Source organism: Rhinolophus ferrumequinum, chromosome 7 (assembly GCF_004115265.2).
Source record: "Rhinolophus ferrumequinum isolate MPI-CBG mRhiFer1 chromosome 7, mRhiFer1_v1.p, whole genome shotgun sequence".
Lineage (NCBI taxonomy): Eukaryota > Metazoa > Chordata > Mammalia > Chiroptera > Rhinolophidae > Rhinolophus > Rhinolophus ferrumequinum.
This window is the reverse complement of record NC_046290.1, coordinates 24032788-24053216: the sequence shown is the minus strand read 5'-3', so window position 1 is coordinate 24053216 and position 20429 is coordinate 24032788. Positions and strand designations below refer to the sequence as shown.

Genomic DNA, 20429 nt, shown 5'->3' with positions numbered 1-20429 from the left:
GTAAGTGCCGGTTATTACAGCAAAGTGCTTCCCTCACCTCCTGTTTCCAGCCCAGTTGTAGGAGTTGGGCAAAGGAGAGCTTGTCTTATTTTCTTGTGGCTGGCTCTCCTAGACGGTCCTTGCGAGATTTTACCTCGTAAAATCTAAAAAAATTTTGCATGGTTTCCTTCCCCAGCATTGTCCTGAGCTCATTGAAATACTTCCATAAATGTTTGGTTTTTTTTTTCAGGGATAAGAATAACAACGTGCAAAAGTATAATGTAAAACTAATTTTTTTCTTTATTGAAAATACATCTACAAAGTAATACTTCTCAGTCCACACTGGGTGCATGTATGCAGAGCCTGTGATGGGCTGGCGAGAGGATCATCCTAGAGGACCTGCTTTCCATAAGAAATGGTTAGTATAAAAAAAGATCACACTGTGTAACAGAATTAATTTGACATGATTAATTTTCGCTCTACCGGCGTCATAAGATGACATCCGTGTACATTAACGTTTGTAGTGTATTTCCAAAATAGAGCCTTGACATTAAATGATTACTCCACCACAGTCTAATGTTAACTTTTGTACACATATAATGCTTGGGATTGCTATAAAAATATCTCTAATTGTATATAGAGGATGTATGTCTAGATTTTCAGTCTGTTAGCATAATTAAGTCCATTTTTCACCATTTTTCGGTCAGAAACTCAAACACAGCTGGTATTGTCTGACGGCTCCCAGTCTGCCTCTTGGACTGGATATGCCTTACGGGGGTGAAAAAATTAATCTCCTCCAAACCTGGGAGCTGCTTTGCCTGAAACTAATGCTCCTGCTTTTTTTTCCCCCTCCCTTAGAACCACATTGACAATGTCTTCCTACTGATTCGTCTTCTACCATTTCTCTCAGGGACACAAGCAAAACAAAACCAAACCCCATGCCAACTGAAGGTTTTGAATGATTTGGTAAGTAGAATTCCAACACAAAGAAATATCTTGTTTCCCTCATTCTAAGAACTCTTGATTATAGTCCAAAACCGTTTCAAACAAGAGACCACCCACCTGGCTCACAGCCCTCTATCAGAAAGAGAGCCCACTCATTTGACTTGTTTAAAATATATAAGAAGTAACCCTATATTTTGATATGCAGACTTCCTTGGGAAATGATTTTGAACTGAAGAGAAAAAGTGTTTCCGTTTAAAAATAAAACCGCATTAAAAAAAAAAATTATTCCTTAAAGATGACCTGTAATCTTGGTGTTTTAAAAATCCTCTCTTTATGATGTCAACCATGCTCCACTTTTTCCTAGCTGACTCTTTAGTGTTCCATAGTAAGACCAGGAGCACCCTTGCTAGTTGCTAGTCTTACACTGTAATTTCTAAATCTATTGTCAGTTGAGGAGTGGTAGGAGACATCCTTCCCAGAACAGTCCTTTCAGTTTGGGAAGAGTAGAAAAGAAGGGAATACTTCTCCTGTTGGGAAGAACTGAGCAAAGAGATCATGAATAACTCCACTCCTGGAATAACCTCTGGCCTAATGACTTGTATAACTGACATTTTAGACACAAGCTCTGGTAAACCACACTGCCATCCCGCCCCTACTTAGAAATGTTCATTCCAATAATGTTCCTTCTGAAAGTCCCATGCTCCATGGGATGATACTTGCTACAGGATGACCTGAAGGGAAATAGAGGGCAGGCTCTTTCATGATGCCAAAGGACATTTGGGCTAGAAGAGAACACAGAGGCATCTAGGGAACTCACTTATTTTACAGATGAGAACACTGAGGCCTAGTGATAAGATGTAACTTGTCCATGGCCACATGAAAATTTCGTTTTATGTACCTCCTCACAGTTGTGCTAGGTGTGTTTTCATACTGTCCTGCTACTAATAAAATAAGGACATAAATCAGAAGAGAAAGGGGAGAAAACCCTTCTATTGTCCAACTGATAGCCAGTTATAGCCTATCAAGTTGTTTTGTTTTGATACGAAAACTGAATTGTGTTCTGAAGGATTTTTAAATTTTAAAAGTTGATTTGTAAGCATATTTTTAGCCTACTATTGGTTTGACTCTAACTTATAAAAATCACATTGACAGGATTGTGCGCCACATAAACTTGTAAAATCTGATCAAGACTATTTTTGATCTCAGTTATCTTATTTGATAAGACTAACAGGAAATTACTTAAAAATTTCAAATGTGGGATAAACACTATACATTTTGGCCACTGCAAAATCCTCCCTTGTTTTTGGATGAATACTTCACAATCCTATCAGAGTAGGGAGGTAAGGGGCTTACTGGAGAGAATGAGTTGTAATGAGATGGAAATGTTTTGTGATGGTATTCAAAACACATGGTGCTCAAGAAAGCATTTCTGTTCGTCTACATCTTGGTTTCACTGTCGATGGGTTTCTCAGTTTCACTTTCCTGGGCAATCAGTTGATAGGGTTTCTTCATTTCATTCTCTTCAATCACAGAGTTACCCATTTCAACATCTCGGTTCTTCAGTTCATGTCGTGACAAGTGCTCAACAATGCCGGCCCCAAGGGAGTCTCCCAGCACGTTGGTGGTTGTGCGGAGGCGGTCCCTGGGAAGAGCAGGAAGAAGGAAAAATGAGGTGCCTGTGAATATCATGTGACTTCAGCTCATATTTTGAACTATTGACTAAGTGTTTGGAAGCATCTCTTAAAATTCTGCTCGGTGTATACCTCAACTGCTGTATTACATAACAGACACATAACTTTTATAATAGCAGTTATTAAAAATTATAAGGACATATAGATGATTAATTGTCAGTTACTAGGTTAGAGTACCAACAGTGGGGAACGACCCTTCCCTTCCTCCTTTTATTTAAAACTTCTTTGATTCTCTACTACTCGCCTTCCTTTATACCAGCAGTTCTCAAAGTGTGGTCCAGAGACCCCGGGGAATCCCTGAGTTTGAAACCATTTTCATAATAATGCTAAGATATTATTTGCCCTTTTCACTCTCATTTTTTCTCATGAATGTCTAGCAGAGTTTTGCAAAGACCGCAACACAACTCAAAAGATACCGCAATGGATTAAATACAGAAGCAGTTAGGAGATTCCAGCTGTCTTGTATTAAGCCAGACATTAAGGAGATTTACAAAAATGTAAAATTCTTTTCATTCTTTTCCCTAAAAATTTTTCTTTTCCCTAAAATTTTGGTATGGAAAATGATATTTTTTTTCATAAAAATGTTATTTATGTTAACATGTAATGAATTCATTATTGTAACATTTAAATGAATTCAACATTTAAAAAATTTCTAAGTTTTTCTAATATGATCAATATTGATAGACATAACCTACAAAGATAAAAGCTTTGAGTCCTCAATTCTTTTTAAGTGTAAAGGGGTTTTGAGACTAAAAACTCTGAGACCCACAGCTTTATACTATAAAAGTCCTCATAATTGTTGAGTGCTGACTATGGCCTAGACAGTGGACTAAATGCTTCCCATGCATCATTGACTTAATCCTCACAACACCACCAGGAAGCAGATGACATTATCATCCCCATTTCACAGAGGAGAAAGCGGGTGGCCACGTAACTCGCCCAGTGCCACACAGGGCCAGGATGCAAACAAAGATCCTAGTGACAGTGGAATTCACGCTCTCAGCTGATTACCCTTCCCTGTACTTATCCTGCCCTGAGCACACCGTTGGGCTCTTCGTGGTCATTAGATCTAGTGAAGTCAACATATGTTGACTCCACCACCTGCGTGTCCTTCTAGGCATTTACTTTGGGAATCCTGGGAGAAATTTTTTTGCAAGTGGAAAGGAACTTATGTGAGAAAAGAGGCAAAGAATGTAGCTAGAAGGGTGAGGGGAAAAGAGCAGAGGGATGGGCCCTAGAGGTTCGTGTCTGAGGGTGTGGAGGGTACTTTTCTTGGAACTTTCCCCAGAGCCAAAACTCAGTTCCACTTAATGAGAGCAGCTAGCTCTCTTCCCACTGTCTGCATGGCTGTCCCTCTCCCTGTTGGGCTCAGATGGGACATCTGTGCTGTATTTCATCATTGGAATTGCAAGCACACGGATGCAGGGCCTGAACCAGTGTGTGAGGCCTGCCATTCTGTGGGGTGTTGTGCAATTCAGAAATGGCCTTGCTCATTTATGTTGGCTTCGCAGACAGTGGATTTCCCAATCCCTGCAGGGCTTTATGGAGTGTGAAGTGTAGCAGCCAGATGTGCCCCACAGGCTGATAAGGGAGTGAATGCACATGGCGTCTGGGGCTTGGCCTCCATATCAGGGCATGGATCAATACAGACAATTTCATTTCTGTCCTGTTGTTGGCATGCCAGGCTGTTTGGTGCCGTGTGACAGGAAGCGTGAACAGTCCACGCATACTCACAGGAACCAGTCCACTGCGATGATGAGTGTGATGTCGTCAGTGGGCAGGCCCACAGATGTCAGCACGATGACCATGGTGACCAGGCCTGCCTGAGGAATCCCAGCTGCCCCGATACTGGCAGCCGTGGCTGTGATGCTGTTAAAAGAAATCCCCAAACAGAAAACATTTGTACAAATCTCCCCAATAGAAAGTATACCCCACAAACACACACAACACAAATTCTGACTTGCCAAGTTAATAGCAGAGGATGTGTTTTGGAAAAATATAAATAAGATTATTTAAAAAACCCATTGAAATCATAATCATATTAACTTATGTTTATCAAGTGCTTATTATGTACCATCAGATATGCTAAGCATGGCTTATCTCATTTGACCCTCAACAACCCTTAGGAAGTGGGTCCTATTATTATAGCCATTTCTAAATGAAGAAATGGGTGGCTATATACTTTTCATGTACCTGAAAGTATTTTGTAAAATCTAAAATACTGTATAGTTCAATGGCAGTTTGTTTCTAATCATTCCTCTGTCCAAGTAGAAGATTGTAAAGATGCTGAACTTGTATGGTTAATGAGGTCAGAAAAAAAATCAAATTTATTAATTAAAAAGCAAAATGATTATGAACAAAGTTCTGTAGCACTATAAATATTTTTATGGAGGCAGTATAGACCTGGTTTTTAAGGCACATAACCTGTCTAGGACTTGGTTTTTTTAAATACTTATTTGACAGGCTGACGTGAGAAGATGAAAATGTTTTATAAACAGTAAAGTTTTACCTAGACAGAAAGTGGTATTAATAAAATAATAAGTCTGTGGAAGATTCTGTTCATGGTTCCTCCATGTTGTTCCCCTTCCACTGTATTAGAATGTTTAACTGGTGTATGGCTACCCAGAGTGAAGACTATATTTCTCAGCCTCCCTTAGAATTCCTTTAGACAAAATTCTGGCCAATGAGAAATGGATGAAAAGTGATCAAACAATTTGCAGGCTATGTGACTCCTTCTCTTCTCACTGGCTAAAATTTGGAGGTGGTGATAAGCCAGCCATCCTGGACCTACTGGATGAGGGTAACACCCCAGGTATGCTGGAATCTCAAGTCTTGCTCCCTTACACCACAGAACACCTATCAGCCTTGAGGGCTTTGTGGAGTAGAGATGCCCACATGGGAGAAATATAGTTCTATCTTGTTGAAGTCAGTGTTTTGTTATTATTTTTAAGTCTGTCATATGCAGCTGAACCTTTTCGTAACTCAGTGCTTTTCAACCAGTGTGCTAAGGTATACCTAACTAACAATAGATTCTCCAGCCCAGTGTAGCTACACTGGGCCTGGGGCTCCCAGAACTCCCCGGTGTCACCTCTGGCCATGATCAGTATCATCTTTTCACCCCAATGGACCCCACAACTATTATCATTTTCCAATAACACATATATACAGTGTAATACAACTTATTTCTAAATAAACATATACACACAAAAAATGTGTGGGAACTGATAGAAATTAAAGTGATATAAAAAAATGTAAGCTATAAATCTGGATTTGATCTTGGTCTACGAAAAAAAGCTGTAAAAGACATTTTTGGGATAACTGGGGAAATTTGAATATAGCCTGGATATTCTGGAAGTATTTTTAAGATTCTTACTATTGTGGTTATGTAGAAAACTATTCTTATTCTTAGAAGATGCATGCTGAACTGTGTACAAGTGAAATGTCATGAAGGCAGAAAGAGAGAGAGAAAGAGAGAGAGAAAGAGAGAGAGAGAGAGAAAGAGAGAGAGAGAGAGAGAGAGAGAGAGAGAGAGAGAGAAGAAGCAAAAGTGGCAAAACATTAATAAAAAGTTGTGGAAAAAAGAAAAAATCTGACTTATTTGATCTCCAAAATAAATTGCTAATAATAATTAACATACACACACAGTGATGAGCCGGATCTGATCTGGATTGTGAGGCTTAGTCTCCAACATACCTACTTATTGTTTGTTGTGCACGCTGACCTTCAGTAAGCAAAAAGAGGGGATTGTATTTGCATATGCACACAGATATGTGTGGACTATTTCCAGAAGAAAACTAAAGAAACTAGCAAGCAATGGTGGTTTCTTCTGAAGGAAACTAAGAGATTAGGGGAAGCAATGAGAGAAAAAATTACCTTTCACTACATACTTCAAATATGACTAAAAAAAATATGACAAAAAAAATTCTCAACCTATATGTCAGTGTAGTCTGTCATCTGTTTTATACTGCCCCAAAATTAACTCAAGAGAAAATGTTAATCCAGTTTTTCAAGTATATTTTTATTTTCTAATGCTGTCAAAAAAGTTAACATTTTAGTGCCTTTTAAAACTGAAGTATAATCTAACATTTTTTTAAAAAGAGAAATATCCATATTATGTATTCTGCAGAAAGATGTATTTTTCTATTTCTATCTATTACATATTTCTATGTATTTCTTTAAAAAAAAGAGCTAGATATATTTATGATGACATATTGATAAATCAATCAAGTGGCAAGCAATATATATGGTGTGATTCCATTAATTATAAAAAAAAAAAAAAGTTTGTGTATGTCTATGCATAAGAAAAGGTCTTTATACACCAAACATTAACAGTGGCCATCTATAGGAAGATGGAGAGTGATAGTGGCAGGCAAGTTTCACATTTTACTTTACACATTTTTATATTTCTATAATAATTTCATTAAATGTGCACATCTGTAATTTAAGAAAAAATAAATTTAAAATATCTAAATATAAAAAAATAAAACTATTCCTGCAAATCCCAACCTCCTATTTATGTGTGATCCCCTTCCCAACTGGTTTCTTCCCCCCATCTCTCGTCACTGTCTCATTGTTTAACGTCATTCTTAAGAAAGTGTTGTGTAGAACTTTCATTGTACCTGATTGTAATAATCTGTCCAAAGTTCAGCTCAAAGTTGTTAACTTGAGCGATGAAAATGGCAGCCAAAGCCTCATAGAGGGCGGTCCCATCCATATTAATGGTGGCCCCTACTGGAAGCACGAATCTGGTGACACGTTTGTCCACGCCGTTGTTCTCTTCCAGACACTTGAAGGTGATGGGCAGGGTGGCAGAACTGAGAACAGTAAAACAGGGCATGTCAGCTGACGGTCCCGAGAGTTCAGACTGTGCCAGTGTGTTTGGTATTTTGGACAGAGAGTTCCTTCCTCTCCCATGTCCTAAGTTAAGGGAACCTAGTCAGCACTTATATAAATAGGGGAGCAGGGTTAGGAACTGTGGGTCCCCTCACTGGGTCATTTGGCAGCTCTCCTGCTTCTGGGTTCCTCTGTGAGGCATCACTTATCTTTATTTCTCCGTCACAACAACCTGTGCTGAGTCACTCTGCTATCTCTCCCTCAGGCAAATGTCAACCAGAGGAGGGAGATGACAGTGTACAGGAGAGGATAGTTGATTTCCATTATTGACCCCATAAAGGGTACATAGCCAGCCATTCTCTGACTCCCAAATAAGTTTGATTAGCACCAGAAGGGAAAAAGCCAATTGACATGCCTGGAAGTTTAAATCACGCCTTCCCCACTCCCCAAATGTCTCCCTCTACCCTGAACCTGCGGGTTCTGGCTTAAGGTAAAGTTTGAGATCCATTTTCTGATAGGAGTAAGCCACATGTATCCGTACCTGGAGGAGGTTCCTAGAGCTGTGATGAGTGCTTGCAGCAACCCTCCGATGAAAACCCAAGGGTTTTTCCGTGTTACCAAGAAGTAGAGGAGAGGCAGGACAATGACCGCATGAATGAGTAAGCCGACAATGACGGTCACAGTGTACATGGCAAGCTGGCCCCCAATCACTCCCATGTCTTCCATCTCAACAATTTTCCCTGCGATCAGGAAGAGGATACCCAGAGGGGCGTACCTAGGTAGGAGCAACACACGCACAATTGGAAGTCTGATTTCTAACAAGCGATTCCACAGAAATTACCAAGTGATAAATAACAGTGAAAGCGAGTTAATTTCCAAACATTTTTGCCCCGGATACTGTTAGGACTTGCAGAAACTGTGAACTTCTTTCTTTTCTTTAAAAAAAATATAAACAAGTATAAATATTGCAGAATTAGCCTTCTGTCATTCAGAATTTCTCTAAGGCACACTTTTTTTTCTCCTAAACCTGTGAAAAAAGGCCGGAACAGAGGTTTTACTACCCACCTCTTTTTTCTTTTTTCTAGATAACTCTCCTTTCATCACATTTGGGTCACTTTTCGGGTCCTCAGATGCCACCCACTCCCCCTGCCTCTTGCTCCCCTGCTAAGTGCTTGGAACTGCCAGAATCCACCCAACCAATATCCAGACTCCTGGAAACATTTCCCACATCAGAGCCTGATTCCTAAGTTGAAGCAAGATGGACACAATGCCTTTTCAGTGTTTTAGATTTGCAGACAGCTCTCATTCAAGGACCACTTTCATTATTTTTTCCTATCTTACACACCACTTACATACAATATTACTTAATACTAATCTTTAACTCTTTTACTTAAATAAATTTACTCTAAGAGGAAATTTTGTTACAGTGCAAATGGAAAATCAGTACCATTTGCCATAAATAGAAGGCACCATAAAATAAATTTAGAGCTATTAAAATTAATAACATCATATATATACACTACCACAATCAGGTTATAGGTGTTCTAATGAAGTATCACCCACAGGCTGCTACTGTCATTTGTGATCTTTCCTCTGCAGACTTGGCAAGAAATGAACAACTGAGACACAACTTGACTTGTACATATTGAAACAACCCCAGTTGCTTCAAGGACCTTGTTGCCTGGTATTCAACTCCCTCTGTCTGATGTATGCTGTAAACTATAATCAAACTCACATTACCAAAATCAGAGAGGCCAATCACCCGTAAGGAGAAGGGTCTGCTGGGAACTGTGGAGGACTTATTTCAAATGGAAAAATACAATGCTTCTTTTAAAAGTCGTTTAATAACACAGGCCCGGAAATTATAAGTACCTGTTTTCAGAAACGTAATAACTCAATGTTGAATGAATGTGCACGCAAAAGGTACAGCTAGAAAAGCTACATGTGAGGTTCATTCAGCAGCCCTGAATGGGCTTCTTTCATAAAAGAGGTGAAAGGTGGAGGCATTTTAATAATACGAAGATAAATGTCCACTTTCAGCCCTGCCAGGATTTCAAAGGAGGGCCCCGAGGATTTCATTTGGGGGCTCCTGTGGAGACCACATTCTGATCCGTCTTTGTGCCCAAGTTCATATCCATCTTGTACAAACTCCTGAAAAATGAATTTCTCTGGGCTTTGGTAGCAATAAAGACAAATAATATTTTTAATCATGTTGGTGAGTATTTTTTTAGAAATGGATACCTTTATGCGTCAGGTGCCAAGAAGGAGACTGGATTAAAAATAAAAGAGAACGGTAAGCAACCCCTACACGAGGCTAAACCAATCAAAGGGTTCTCTCTCTGCTAGGGAGAATTTATTTTCCAAGGTCAATGTTCCTATGTGGATTAGTCTTTTCCTTTGTCTCCTGCTCTCAACTTTATTTGAAGGAAATTTTGTTATAAGTTGTGGCTTGGCATTCTATAATACTTCCCATGAGTCCTTCAGGCATGCCGCAGAACCGCCATTTACATTTCTTTCTTAGGGCTGAAACAGAGGAGAGGAGATCTCAGTTTTTCTGAGGGTCTCGGGGCCTCTACATTTGCTTTTCCCGCTACTGGGAATGCTCTTCCCCTGGTATTTTGTATGGTTGGCTTTTCCAGATCATTCAGGTTTTAGCAAAAAATGTTACCTCCTCAGAGGCCTTTCTGTACCAACCAAGGCAAATTTTATGCCTCCTCGTCAGTCGCTTCACATCACATCACATCACATCACTTCCATCACAAAACCTGCTATTTTATTTTTTTTCACAGCACCTGGGACTAAAGTATATGGTTGATTTATTTGTTGATTTTCTGTCTTCCTTAAAAGAACGTAAGATCCAGGACATTCTGGTATGTTTTCTTCAGTGCTAGATCCATAGTGCTTGGCAATATATACTTGATATATAGTAGACGTTCAATAAATATGCATCGAATGAATAACAACATAGACATAAAATGGAAGAATGAGGAATGGGATCCCATCAGCACCGGGGTAAAGGAGTTGACACTTTTCAAAAACAGGGAAGCAAACTTATTAAGAGAGGCTTGCAGATCAGATAGGTTCAAATCCAGAAAATCACTGACTTTCTTACCAGAATGAGATCATTGCAATTGGCCCCCTCGCCTGGTGGCTTCCTCCTCAGTATAGCACACATGTTGATGGCAATAATAAGCATCTTGTATACGGCATATACAGCAAATGGAAATACATACCACATTATCACTGCTACCAATCTCATGATGGCTTCATTAAGAGAATCAAAGAAGTCTTTCAAGGCTTGTCCCTGCTCCTTCATGTTTCCAATCACGAAACCAAAGCACATAGAGAAGACGACGAGTCCCAGGGCATTGATCCCGTTCACAGACCCCGGAACTGGGACCAACTCTTCTGTGATCTTAGAAAGAGTCTCCATGGCCTCTGACACATTGTTTACCACAGCGCCCACCAGCGTTTCGTTGGACTGGATGGGCACTTTAATGCTTCTCTTCTCGTAGTTGGTTTTAAACTTAAAAAGAAAAGGCACAACAGGGATTAAAGGTGATTTTTCTCTTTGTACTTTTCTGTTATCCAAATTTTCTATAATGATATACATTATGTTGCATTCAAAGCATAGAAAGTAGCTATGTGCCCATCTATTATCTATATCTATCTATCTATCTATGTAACTATCATCTATCACTTATAGATGATACTTCCCCAGAGCACTCGTGCGCACACACACACTCAAATATATAACCAATCATAATAGGAAAGCTATATCTGATTGAAAATATTGGACTGAACATACTCGTGCTTTTGCTTTCTTCTGAAACCCTAATAAAATGACTATCACGGACTTGTAAAAACTTTAATTCCAAGTATTCCCAACAGTCCCTTTACTCTGTGGGATTATAGAAAAATCCCTGACATCCTTTTGCTCATAGTCCACAGCTGTAAAGCAGGGACAGCCGTGCTGGTTCTACCTCATGGGGTTGTTGTGATGGTCAAACAAAACAGAATGTATGCAAACGTCTTGTAAGTTTTGAGGTATTGTACCAGTGTTGGCTAATGGTGCTCAATAACAAAGGTCTTCAGGGACTAGCCTTAGTTGGAGCTACTAAAAATTCTAAACCCCAAAACAACAGTCTTCAAGGCATTCCTGATAGTTACCAATTCTTAAGAATAGGCGTTTGATTAATAGTTGATGATGACAACCCACTTCTCAAGTCCCTAGTGGCATTTCTTTCCTTATTCAAGAGATGGTCTTTTCCCCATAGATTCTACATAGATGCCCCAGACAAGAGATGCCGACTGTATTACTGAGGCCAAATGAAACAAATAAACCCATCCCTCTGTGATTTTAATGAGAGTAGAATTCCTGGCCCTCATGTTGATGGTAGTAAAGAATCAGAAAGAGTAATAATGTATGGATGTTGACAGGATCTAGAGTCTGGGGGAAGAAAACACAGCTGTACATAAAGTGCCGGGCCGTTTCTTTACCAAGAATAAATGGGAGACTTCCTTGTCCCAAACCACTATTCCGAAACAAGGACATGGCCAGCTGTCAATACTCTGGACATATCCCTGAAAAATCAGTGGTACTGCTGGTAATTTCAAGTAACAAAAAACCTGGCCCCTCTTTGTCTCCTAATCCAGTCTACTCTTAAATCTCTATTCCATTGGGGTGCTTATGCATTTTATGGATTGTCTAGGGTAGATTTTCAATCCCGATTAGCCTCTCCTGTGCCTCCAACACTTTCTCCTTAGGCACAGTTTGTAGCCTTCACGATGCCTGCTAACTCGTTTGCATTCTGGTCTAAGACAAATAGATCTGGGAAGATACATTTACTTCCCCTCCAAAATCCTGTAAATGCAATCCAAAACCAAACATAATAAATCTGTGTGAGTCAGTACTTTTCCCAGTGCTGCTAGAAATCAGCATTTTTGATGTCACCCAGTGCCAGCTGACTAACTGGAATAACAATCCCCGTGGTGCTGGGGTTGGCTGGTCGGATAGAAAAGGATTTTATTTATGGTTAGAGTTGTTTTTGAATAAGAAAGTTAGATTTTGTCCTCTTAGGCTTTTAAAAAAAATTTAAAGAAAGGGTTCTGTTAGAATTTTGCAGTGTGGACATGCGTTACCTATTAAAAATAGTCAATAAAAATTTTAAAAAGGGAGAAAAAAATCAAAGGGTGACTTTGTTTTTTATATGTGTTTTTATACTTTATATACATGAAACTTGGTCCTCCACAACGGCAGGGGTTTATTTTGTTTGTCTTACAGATTCTAAACAGAAGGATTAGGAAATTATGACAAGGGAAAAATGACACCAACTGGGGAAATGTTTGGGAACTATTATTGAACACAGAAAGTCTAATTATTTCCCTTTTAATATTTGGGTAACAAAGGTTTTTTTTTATTCAAGTGAGGATAGAATGAACTTTGCTAATTTTGTCCTTTCATAGTAAAACACAGAGAGCCAAGAGTTGCTTGGATATGGGGGGGCTAACAGAAACTGGACCTCACTATAGCCTCCAGGTAGGTGTGTCATCACCCTGGATATCCCTTTCTAGGAAGCAGAATGTAGGAGTAGAAAGATGATGGAATTTGGAGTCAATATAACAGATTTAAATCTGGGTCTGCCATTTACTACTTGTGAGATCGTGTGCCTGCTACATAATCCCTGTGAATTATCATAGATGAGCTGCCTCGTCAATGAGCCGAAGACCATGGTACCCATTATATTTATGTGAGGACTAAATATAACATTAGTGCTTGGCACATAGCAGGCATTCAATAAATGAAGATGCCATTGCTTTCTGATATGGTTACTCCTTTAGAAGTAAGACAGTAGTAGGCTTTTAAAAAATGACCTATTGAATTTTTCAAGTCACTTGAAAAATTGAATAATTTTTCCAGAAACTTGAATAATCTCCCTAATATTTAAAACAGCTCATAAATATATTTTATACTGGGGTTTGCTTGCTTGGTGGGCTTTTGTGTGTGGGATGTGGGGGTGGGGAGAGAGAAGGAATCTAGAGAGAGGTAAGATTAACCTTCTTACCAATTAAGAGATTCAATGAGCTATTTGTATGCAAGATGCACAGTACTTGGCAACTAGTAAGACTTTAATATAAGGTGAGACCAAACGCTGCTCCTTAAATTTATCAGAAAACCCTAGTGTTTTCCATCTGGTTGAGAAGAAGTGTTTCTTACTACCGAGAAATGGAAAAAGAAAAAGAAAAAGAGGGCCCTACTCTGTTGGTATGCCAAAGAAGAATTTCAAAGGTGAATTAATAGTTGTAGAGTGTTTACCTGTTTAAAGCAGGCTTCCACCAGATTTGGAGGGAACATATTCCTGCAAAGAAAGCAACAGTCACTTGAAAAACTTCCCAAATAATAAGTTAGCTCCTTAAATACTTTTCCATTGTGTCTAATGTAAAGATTGTATTGAACTAAGCAGCAAATGGAAAAAGAGAAAGATTTTGGTGGATTTTATGACTCAAAATGGGACATATAGTCAATCCCACGTGTGGCCCATGTAGTTCATATTTTTCAGGGAAGTCCCAAATTCAACTCATCTGTTCTCCTGTCAGACAATGGGATTCTTTGTTCAGACATTATCTCATCAAAACCCTGCTCCTCAGAAGAATCAAGGGAAGAATGGAAATGCTTTTTGTCAAAAGCATTCTGGTTAATTGAAGTATTATTCAATAATGGCCATTTTGCTATTGTGCCAAGTGTCTAGGGCCCAAATATTCTAAATTCAAAGTCATGGTCAGACTGTGGAATTTTTATTCTCCACAAAGTCTTCCCAAAGGCCCTCTGAGGGATGGGATATTGACACACTATTGCTGGAGCTTCTGTAGTTCTTCTGTTGACTAATGGAGAAAAAATGGCCCACAAAATTTCACCCTGAGGCCTACGTGGCAGGGTTTGTCACTTCCTCTGAGCATTGCCCGAGCTTACAGCAGGGAGAGAATAAGGAGTGACACTCTAACTGGGGAGTCCCTAAACAGATGTGCGACCTTGGCACCCATTTAGGTCTCAGTTGGCTACCCGTTAAAGAGGAAATTGAATTAAACTATCAAAAAAGCTCAAAGATTGAAGACTATGGGAGAAGGAGATGTGACACAGGCAGTTGCAGAGCCTGACATTCTAGCAATTGTATGCTATCAAAGTAATTTTTTCAGGTTATAAATTCTTGTCCCTTTCTTCCCACTGCCTAGACCATCCTGTTTCTCTTTCCTTCCCATCTATGTTCTATGGGTCTGTTCCTATAAACCTTATAGAAATGTGAGTTCAGGAGATGCCAGGATAAAAGCTAAGCCAAGTGACTGGATGGGGACAGGTTTGTCATACGCTTGTCACTGGAGCAAGGCAGGGCAGAAACACACGGTGCCCTAATGGATTGACTAACTGGGAATGACAAGAGCCCAATTCTTCAAATAAGGAACAGCAGTTACACAGAAAGAGACTGTAATCAAACACTCCTAATCCAAACTACCTGAGGGTAAATAAAGTTCATGAAAAAATGACGAAAGGCCATAATCAACTGGATGAACTAAACAAAAACATAGCTATTGGGTGACAACTTGATACGAAATTTTGTAGGGTAGCTTGTTACTTTCAGATCATTGTGATTAACTGCCTGATAAAGGCTTTCAAGAAGAGGCTCTGTGGGGCTGGCTTGTGCTCACACACAGATGGTACAAAGTCACCCACAGTGGTAACTAAGAGACCGTTGGTTCCCCAAATTTTTCTTGAAGCTACCTGCCACAGATCCAGTTGTTGAGATGGCATGTGAAATCAAGTCCTAGGAGGAGTGTTTTTCAGATGATCGATGGGGATCCCATTAGAGTAGGTATCTAATATTGGCACACCAGCCACTTTGTAAATAAATTGTAAGGAAGCGAAGAAAGAGCTAGGTTTGGGGATGACAGACTGGGTGGCGCTACCTGGTGTGTGTGGGAATGCAAAGCAGGTGGTGGATCTAGAGGCCTGTGCTGGGATTTCTTCCATTTGCCCTTCTAGATCCTCTCTCCATCTTGCCCTGGGAGGCTGACCCCTTGGATTATAGCATGTGGGCTCTCTTGCCTTTTGGCTTCCTGTTGGGTGTGTCCAGTGGAATGTTCTGAAAGATCACAGGGTAGTGAAAGAGAGAAGCGGATGCATATATTCTTCCAGCTCACCGTTGACAGGCTGGACAGCAGCTCATTCCCTCCAAACTAGAACTAGAGCTCCTCTCCTGAGGGTCCTTTCCCAAGGCGATAGCTCTTCCTGAGTTTCAGTAACAGCTCATTCCTTTGTGGCTCAGAGCTCGGGGTAGTAAATAAAACAGCTTCCTATTGCTGCTAGTCACCTGGTGCCTCACCATCCCTCGTAGGTTGCCTTAACCCTGCTTGCACCTTTGCAAGCTCTTTTCAATGATCCTTATGAAAATGCGATATGCTTCCTGCCCACATCTGACTGATGCCAGGCAGGTATGTAGAGAGGGCAATCAGGAAGTTTCAGGATCAAACTTTGACTTACATCGCAGTTCTGTGTTAGACCGACTCTATCATCAAGTCTGTTTCAAGTATTAGATAAGAGTCATTTGTAATCAGTGTATGGTTTGTACATAAAACGATGCTAAAGAAACCATCCTTTAATCTTTTATTATTGATCTGTGCACTCCTTTCTTCATAAAGAGCATTAAAAAAAAAAAAAGACCTTGAAACAGGTATGACCAGATGATCTCTAAAGTCCCTTCTGGAAAGAAATTGTTGTGTACAATGGGTGATAACACACATCACAAGTTCTAAATTAGAAGAGTCCAATCAACAGGCTATGCTTGAACAAAACGAGGCTTAAAGAGAAGACTCGAGCAAAGTAAGTTAAAAATCATTAATAATCCAAGGCGGGCAGCACAGTTGAAAGGAGAACTGAGTGATCAGATTCTGAATCCTAAAAGCAGGGCTCTCAAAATCTATGTCCTCTCCTTGCTCTTCTTACGTCTTTCACATAAAATCAAATAATGGATCCCTACTTTAATTTCTGTTAGAAAGAAGTAAAGATGTCACCTTCATTTCAAGCCCTGCAGGGCTGGTTCAGTTGGACACCTCTTTCAAGGTCTGATTACCTCTCCAAAATAAGAGGGGTTGGGTAGTTAAAATAGACCCAAACGAATGGGTTTGCGAGGACATACCTGATCAAGTCCAGGAAAGCGTCTGCAGCTGTCACTTGCACAATTTTGCCTTCTCTGTGCATGTTTTCCTTTGTGCCCTTCCCAGGATGGATGATCATGACAATGATTATGCCAATTACCACGGCAATGATGGTCGTAGTCATGTAATAGAGTACAGCTCGCATTCCCATCTTCCCTGAGGCCTTACTATCCAGGGCCGCCATTCCTGGTGAAGGCAAACAGGAGGAGATTTTCAGGAAGTCAGTCCAGGGAATTCTCCAGGGGAAGGTAATGGGAACAATATTTCCTTCCACACTCCCCAACCCTCATCCCACCTAGCAATGGAATTTTGTATCTGGTATGAGGCATCACAAAAGGTAGAGGGAAAAGGCCAGAGAACGGCGAGGCGTCAGCTGTGTCAGCAAACACGTGATCACCTGGTTTCTGCTTCAAGAGTTGATTTCACGTGTCTCTCTAATGATTTGGAAGTGCAATCAAATTCTTTCCTAGGTTACTACTAGTAGTGGGGGAAGCTATGAGTGTGAATAATTAGTGGTGTGTGTGTGTGTGTGTTTATAGATCAAGAGATAAATACTTTAAAAACAATTTCTGGCTGAATAATCTCAAACGCAAGCACTCTGGTGACTCATATAGATTAACGAGCATTAAATTCTTTTAAAAGAATTATTATTATTGGGAGTCTTTTTGATGTTTTTTAGTAAAATTTAAGCTATTATTCCCATCACCTATTGATTTATCTACAATTTGCATTTAAAGTAGACATTGGGTTATAAGGCTGAAATTCACAGATAGCTTCTTTCCTGTTTCATTTCATCTCATCTAATCAAAACTTCTTTGAAAAGAATTATTAGCGGAGGGGTCTTCTCATTTTTGCACCATGCCTTCCTCCACCTTGTCCCACAGGCCTGGAGTACCTCATTTCATGTTAAACATTTTTCTCATTTTCAGGACATTTTAAAAGTCTACCTCAGGCAAGGTGTTATTCTAGGTAAGAAAGGAGGCATGACTTTTAAAATTTCCCTAACTACTCTAGCAAATGGAACATATCTCAATGCCTCTTGGGACAGGAAAAAAAAATGGAAATGATACAAAACTCTCAAAAAGATAAAATTATTTATAATAATATGGGCTCTTCTGGTTCATTAGCTATTTTGTCAATTTTCTTCTTTCTTTCGCCTACCAATACCACTAAAACCAATTATAGTATAATCCAATTATAGTTAATTACACTCTTTTCTTTAAAACTGTTTTTCTATAAACGTATTGAAAGGTGTATTGTATTTCAATGATCAGTATCAGATTCTAGGAGTGATTTAACATTTAGGTAGTGACGCTGTTTATACCAACATATTTAGAGTCGGGTAAAATATTGAAATAATAGTGCTCATGATTGCCAGATAACTGGCTGGATTTGCCCAAAAATCTTAATACGATCGTAATGAGCTTATAGGTGGATTGAAGTCATGACCTTCAATTTATAGCTTCATTTGCACTTGAATCATATCATTTATAATTTTAATAATAAGCACTTACTTAGTACCTGATATGTTCTTATTTTTAACCACAACCTATAAGACAGATTAAAAAACAATTAAGTAACTCCCTAAGGCCCTAGCTAATACTCAGTAAAATGGAGTGGGGACTTGAACCCAGGGCTCAGGTGACTAAGTTTAGTGTACTTTCTGCCCCTGAGGAAACCAATTCCAGCTTCCATAAACAAGAAGGCCAACTTCAGCTTTAATGCATGAACTTGGCTTCTTTGATTCTTGCCCTAGGTTTTTTGAAACCCAGGGCTAACTCTCCATGTATTGGGATGGTGCCACTTTGACATTTAATCAACATTAAAAATGAGCTAATCAGTTCTCAAAGTGTCCCATCCCTTATTTTCATTCTCAGGTCTGAATCCCATCTCAAAAATATCTTGGCTTTCCTGTACTTGAAATAATTTCTCTCAGAAAGGGCCCACTCTCTTTCCCATCATTGCCTGAGCTTGTGACCATTGAAGCTTGCAATTCTTCCACCGGCGACTGGTATGGGCCCAACAGGCTGGGTATCTCTGCTACGGGGTAACGGGCAGCAGTATTTTCCTCTGAGATGCTTTCTTTCCCTTTTGCCTTGTGTCTTGTGTTGCTGTTCTGTTCTCATGGCGACTCTTCTCGGACGCTCCTGCCCACTATTCCCAACCTATAGCTATTCAGAGAAAGCACTAAGTGGTCAAGGCAGAGCACTGGAACCGAAGTGGCAAACAAAGGAGGAGGCTTAGAACACTCTCCCTCCCGCCAAGAGCAGAGGGATGGAGGAAATTATCCCAGAGTCCATAGCTACAGGGTGATCAACTCTAGGGAACAAAGTTTACAAATGTTTTGTTGGTTTGTTTGTTTAATTTTTAGAATGAAAACCAATATGAAAGTATTTTCTCCATACTTTCTAATGCTGAAGTAGCTGAAGACAACCATTGAGGCATATTTTTAGCAATGACACCAAGATGAGACTAGATAGTCAAATAAAAGGCCTCACTAATCTCTGCATATTGGCTTTTTTCCTTTGAAAGAGAATAAAGCAATAGCAGCTGTTGTTTCCGCCAACGAAGGGGTTTGTGGGGGGTACCTTCATTAATGAATTCTCTAAGTAGGTCCTTCCCCTAAAAAGGGTCTGGTGTCCCACATGTGGCTGTTTGTCTACCTCTGTTCTTGGTACTCCAGCACCTCCCTCCTTCCAGTTCTAACCACTCCCCTTTTCTCTGAGACAGGCGTGTAAAACTAATGGGACCACCAGAAACAAGGCCACACACTGTCATCAGTGCAATAGCAGGACAGATGTGGATAATTTGTCACTCACCAGGCCTGAAAGAAAATGGCCTCGATATTGGTGGGACTAGGAAAATGGAGGAAGAGCTCTGGAGACAAAACCCACAACCAGCAGGGTGTCAGTTTTCCTCTCCCTTTTACAAACTGTGACCATGTCCTTTCCGCAGCCTCACAAAATTTGAGACAGAACTTTATACCAGAGACTACATACAAATGTCAAAGTGTCTGGGGGCAAGAGGGAAATTACTAGATCACTTTATAGAAAAGGGAACTTTTGCAGGAAGTGCCCTAAATGTTTGGGAAAGGAAAAGTTTGCATTGAGCCTTGTCACTTGAAAATATATGGAAGAAAAGGGCACTGGGGAAAAGGAGAGATAGGAGATCACTGGGGTATGTGGGTATTTGTGTGAGTGTGTTACAACTATGAGTTATCTAAATACATATTTGAGAAATGCATTCCAGAGCAAGTAGTAAAGATAACAATCTTGACTGGTCTCTTTTTGTTCATTTGATCTGGGCTTAACTAAACCAGTCCCATTCAAGATATCCTGGTATCTTTATCATGAAAACAATCTGCCATCAGAATTGGGACCCTTTTGAAACCCAAAGATACACTAGATTGTACAATTGCTACAAGTACTGTGATTGGTCTTCCAATTACAATGACATGTTTGTATGTTCATTATGTTTTGGATATTTTGAGTTGACTTTTGTGCTAGTTCACTAACTCACTCACCAAATCCTACCTCCAGTCAATGGCACATATTCATCTAATTTCATGACAACTGTATATTGTATATTGTTGATATCATTTTAAAGGTGAGGATACAAGAGGCCAGAGAAGTTAAGTTTAACTTGCCCAGTGCTGCACAGCTAGTAAATGGCAGTGGCAGGATTTGAACCCACACTTTCAAGGGAGTGCCCTTTCTCTTATACCTCTCTTTTTATGGACAAGCTAGAAGTCACCTACATTTCATTTGCTTGTTA

General features: G+C 39.8%; 1 protein-coding gene across 1 annotated transcript in view; it reads right to left on the bottom strand.

Annotated features, from left to right (window-relative positions):
• Positions 1–256: 256 nt before the first annotated feature.
• The window catches only part of SLC1A3 (solute carrier family 1 member 3), an 80408-nt gene continuing 60235 nt past the window's right edge, over positions 257–20429 (bottom strand). Inside the window, exons 4-10 of the mRNA XM_033110417.1 lie at positions 16637–16841; positions 13765–13807; positions 10682–10974; positions 7990–8223; positions 7235–7429; positions 4350–4484; positions 257–2566 (exon numbers count right to left, since the gene is read on the bottom strand). Of these exons, the coding sequence (XP_032966308.1) occupies positions 2362–2566; positions 4350–4484; positions 7235–7429; positions 7990–8223; positions 10682–10974; positions 13765–13807; positions 16637–16841 (1310 nt within the window). The 3' untranslated portion in view covers positions 257–2361. The remainder of the gene's footprint in view (positions 2567–4349; positions 4485–7234; positions 7430–7989; positions 8224–10681; positions 10975–13764; positions 13808–16636; positions 16842–20429) is intronic.